Source organism: Notothenia coriiceps, unplaced genomic scaffold (genome assembly GCF_000735185.1).
Source record: "Notothenia coriiceps isolate Sejong01 unplaced genomic scaffold, NC01 NC01_scaffold00000465, whole genome shotgun sequence".
Lineage (NCBI taxonomy): Eukaryota > Metazoa > Chordata > Actinopteri > Perciformes > Nototheniidae > Notothenia > Notothenia coriiceps.
Window position 1 is genome coordinate 23,448 of NW_011333166.1, and position 4,673 is coordinate 28,120.

Consider the following 4,673-nt stretch of genomic DNA (forward strand, 5'->3'; position numbering starts at 1 on the left):
TCGTCATGATGAAGGAGATAGAAGCTCCTCTGCAGGCCTCTGTTAACCCTGAGAAGCCTTTCTGTCCTAATGCACTTCAACTTTAGTTTAACGTTGCACCGAAAGGTTTGGAGGCTATAGCACTTGTCTATCATGCACTGAAGTAAGCGTTACATTTTGGGACGGTTTTTTGCACGTCAGTCCTTTTTAGAAGTGGTCTTACTTCCCCCCAAATAATAATTTGTACACAGTGTGTTGTCTTGAACTCTTGAAGAAAATGTAGTTTTTTTCTCATACCTTCAGAGAGAACAAATTGTAAATTGACAAAGTTCTCTATGATTTGACGTAAATGGGGCCACGTTTAGAACAGCAGAACAATATCAAAATATCTTTAAACAAACCCCAAGCCTAACCCCTAACTAACCACACTTTTGGGCAGCATAATCCAGGTCTACTTTAAAACGTATCTATTTCAAAACACTTACGCATTGACAGTAGTCAAAGTTAAAAGCAGCTCCCAATTAATTCAAATGAAAAACCTTCTCTGTTTTTGGATTATTTTGTTTACTGTGGATGTTTTCGAGTAAAATAATGTTTTCCTCGAGAATTCAACGTTGCTTAATTTCACTTAAAACAATTATAATAAAACTAATATATTTGTATTTTACATAACTCAAACTCTCTTGCTCTCTTGGGAGTGTAACCAGCTGTTATGGAAACTAAAAAAGAGTCTACAGGCTGTACTCAATGCTAACATCAGCAAGCTAACATGCTTACGATATCAATGCTAACGTGCTGATGTTTACTATCTTAATTGATTGCCGAAGCATGCTAAAATGTTATAATTAGCACTAAAAACAAGGTACAAAATACAACATTAGATACACAATATTCAACCATGTGAAAAATATGCCATCGTATTAACATTACTGTATATTCCTACTAAGTCCAATGCCATTATTTTGTATCCCATTGCATGTAAGATTAAAGGTCACCTATTGTGCAAAATCCACTTTTTCATGTCTTTTAATATCAACATGTGTCCCCTCTGTGTAAAGAGATTCTGAAAGTTTCAGGGGGAAAAATGTGCTCTCTTTTTGTCCTGATCCATTTATATAAAAACCTGGCTGAAAGTGAGCTGATCAGATGCTGGCCACTTTGATGTCATAATTTTTTTTTGCCTTGTGTAACCATTAGCCAATCACCATCCAAGGTAACCCCCTTCCCACCTTATCACCTGAATCTCCTCCTAGAGCACCATTGTGTTCTTTTTAACTAAATATCTCTCAGAGGGGCGTGGGGAGGGGCTCCTTATTTTCATCTTAAGTAACAGACAGAGAATTTGCACTTTTGAAACAGGGCTGAAACCAGTGCTTGAATTGGGCCGGTACTCACCGGTACGCAGTACCGGCACTTCTGATTTTTACCCATGTGGTACAACAGAGGGGATTATGGGATGCTACAATGATCTGTTTGGTGTTTGGAGCCAAACACTTCAGAGACATGTATTGTATATATCTGAGACCTATAATATAGTAATGAAAAAGAGTATAATAGGGGACCTTTAAGATATCATGGTACTTTTACATTATTTCTATACTTCAATACCATTTTGTTTGTCTTTCTTTGTCTCTAATCTCAGTAATTTATCATAAAAAGACCACACACACAATCACAATGCGGTTTTGCAAAATATGCTTTTACTAAGGAAAAATACTATATTCATTTGAAAGCAATAAGACAAGAGCTTTACACAGAAGCAACATGGAATTTAAATCTAATTTTGGAAAAATCCCTCTGCACTTGCAGCTAGTTTCAGTCTAAACTAGAAGAGAATTTCCATTGAAATTTTCAAAATAAAGTCCAAGTTTTGGCCTAACAACATAAACATTTAAGGATAAATCTTTGGCAATCTAGCAACTGATTGATCTACAAAACTTAAAAAATGGTTATAGAAATAGTGTGTTCTAGTCCCTTAATTGAACGGGTATATTTGTCTTTACAGTTGATTTCATCTTCAGTTTGTTATATACAATTTCTTATATTTCTTCTTGTTATACTTTCAAAACTGGATAAAGAGTTTTTAACAAATGGGATGTTTGTATTTACAACTTGGATACACAGAAAGTGGAATGGGTTTAACACACATCAGAAAACATGTTTAAATAAAGAGGAGAAATGTAAAACCCGACTTGAGATAAACTTGAAATGAACAAATAAGACTTTTAACGCCATGATCTGTAACAAACAAAGTGAACCAGAAACAGAAGTCAGGACAAAGCTATGTTCATCATTTATCACCATCGCATCCAAAAGACTCAGGATCAATTATGCATTGGTTTATAAACTCCACATCCCAGACAGTTTTGGACTTGCTTATTTATTAACAACTTATATTTACAAAAATAGATACTTTTTTTTCACTTCTGGGTAGAAAGTTTTTTTTGGCAAATGCTGAGAGATCAGAGCAGATAAATAGCTGACGGTGAAAGTGTTTAAGGCAAAAAGATCACAGGAAATAAGGCCAAAGAAAGTTCATTCTGTGGTTCCAGCACACATTTCTTTAAAAGTTGGACATCAGGCGAAATACACTTGATAATCTCTAACTCTCTGCGAAAAAAGCACAAGAATATTTCCTCAAATGTCAAACAATTCCTTAGATTGTGGGATGCTCAACAGATATTTTGAGCTATTTATTGAACTGGATTTGAAATCTGCAGTCAGTATTCACAATATCAAACAACAGACTTGAGCTGCAGATTCATATAAGGTTTTAAAAAATAAAAACTTTTTTAAATGAGTGCAGGAACCCGTGTTAAGCCTTGGATGTTTGAAATGTAAAGTCAGCTGAAGAAAATATATAACAATATATAAAAGAGTACAATAAAATAAAAATAAAAAAACACAATATGAACGTAAACAAAAGTATCAAAAGGGGGCTCACTGGAATGGAATAAAAACATTTAAAAGAACTACAAAGAGCAATAACTTTATGAAAAACCAAAAAAAGGTTTCTATAAATACAAAGGTTCTCTCCCTCAGTGTCCTGTAAAAAGCCTCACATGTCATATTTAAAATACTTTCCACTGGAATTCACTATTTCTATTTGAATGTCAATGAAGACAACTGATGATTGATGATTGAAATTATTCAGTGCATTTTTACTTCAGAAATTAAAGCAACCAGTGCCTCCTTATTATTATTATTATTATCATTATTATTATTATTATTATTATACAATTATTAATTAATAATATTACAGTGTGTCTGATTAAGCAGAGATGGAACAGTCAGCAGTGGAACTACTGTATGAGGTTTGCTCCAGGACACTGAACCAGGTCTAGAAGGGGGTGGGGGTCAAAGGTCATCATGAGGGTCAGGGGGGGTAATGGTGGGATAATGTGGGGGTGTTGACATGAATCTCATGAGGTCTCATTGACCGTCCGATCCAACTCTATCACTTTACTGCTGCTGCTCTCCAAAGACCTGAAAACACATAACATTGGATTTTAATTACAAATTAAATACTTTATTTAAATTGATATCACATTTAGGGATCCTTCACCTATTATAATGTCCAATTGCAGTACTTTTTAAGCTTTTCCAGTATGTATTTCTGGGCTTTTCCTGCACCTTACAGCCATTTTTTTCAATATTTTAAAGAAAATACAAATGTAGTGCGGTGAAGAGTCCATTATAAAACCTTATATATAATACAATTAACTGGCTTCTAATCTTTCTGGGTCATTTTTTAATTAAGAAATATTCATACATATATACATATACATAGTTCCGCTTTCCTAAACCCAGCTAATGTTGCTATCACTGCTAACGCTAATGTCTTATTCTTCTGTTATATTCTAAGTATCTGCACAGTCTGTTTACCTGTGGAGGTCCAGCAGCACGTTTTTAGACGTCTGCGTTTCATTGCTATTATTTCTGAGTGGTACGAGTGTTTCCACCATGATGGGCTCCTCCACCACTTTCTGTTGCTCCGAGCGACGCCACGCTGCCATGACAACAGCCGGCGCCTCCTCCCATTGGTTGGGATATTCCCCACCGAGACCGAGGAGATGCGGCTGCTCGTCCTCGAAGGTGGACAACAGATTCCTTGACTTCACTTTAAATAAAAGAAGAATGAAAAAAGACATTTTAATTTACCTTTCTGTTATATCTCTGCATTTAACAAAAGGCAAACTTTTAACATATACAAGCAAAGTTCAAGATGTATTTGTGTAGGTATATACTGTCTATATTGAATAATGCCTTTTCGTAAGAGATATAAAAAGTACATAACAACTACAAAGAGACACAAAACAACACTAAAAGAGGTTAAACAATTTTAACATCTCTTAATCTCTACCCTCTGAGGTATTGGTGTCTTTTGGATGTCAGTTTGAAGGGGCCCACTGTCTCATAACCCTAACCCTATTTACACACCCACTGTCAGCAGCTGTGCATGGAGCTAAACACACAGACACACTTGTTATGTTATTGTCTGCATGGCGGCAGGATGGGGCAGGAAACTGGATTTGATTGTTAAGAAAATTATATCTATTACAAAAGTGTGTGTGTGTGTGTGTGTGTGTGTGTGTGTGTGTGTGTGTGTGTGTGTGTGTGTGTGTGTGTGTGTGTGTGTGTGTGTGTGTGTGTGTGTGTGTTTGTGTGTGTGTGTGTGTGTGTGTGTGTGTGGG

General features: G+C 35.7%; 1 protein-coding gene across 1 annotated transcript in view; it reads right to left on the reverse strand.

The window, feature by feature from the left end:
* Positions 1-2,027: 2,027 nt before the first annotated feature.
* LOC104953440 (cyclic AMP-responsive element-binding protein 3-like protein 2) overlaps positions 2,028-4,673 on the reverse strand; it is a 3,994-nt gene continuing 1,348 nt past the window's right edge. The window contains exons 3-4 of the mRNA XM_010780389.1: positions 3,865-4,099; positions 2,028-3,465 (exon numbers count right to left, since the gene is read on the reverse strand). Of these exons, the coding sequence (XP_010778691.1) occupies positions 3,402-3,465; positions 3,865-4,099 (299 nt within the window). The 3' untranslated portion in view covers positions 2,028-3,401. The remainder of the gene's footprint in view (positions 3,466-3,864; positions 4,100-4,673) is intronic.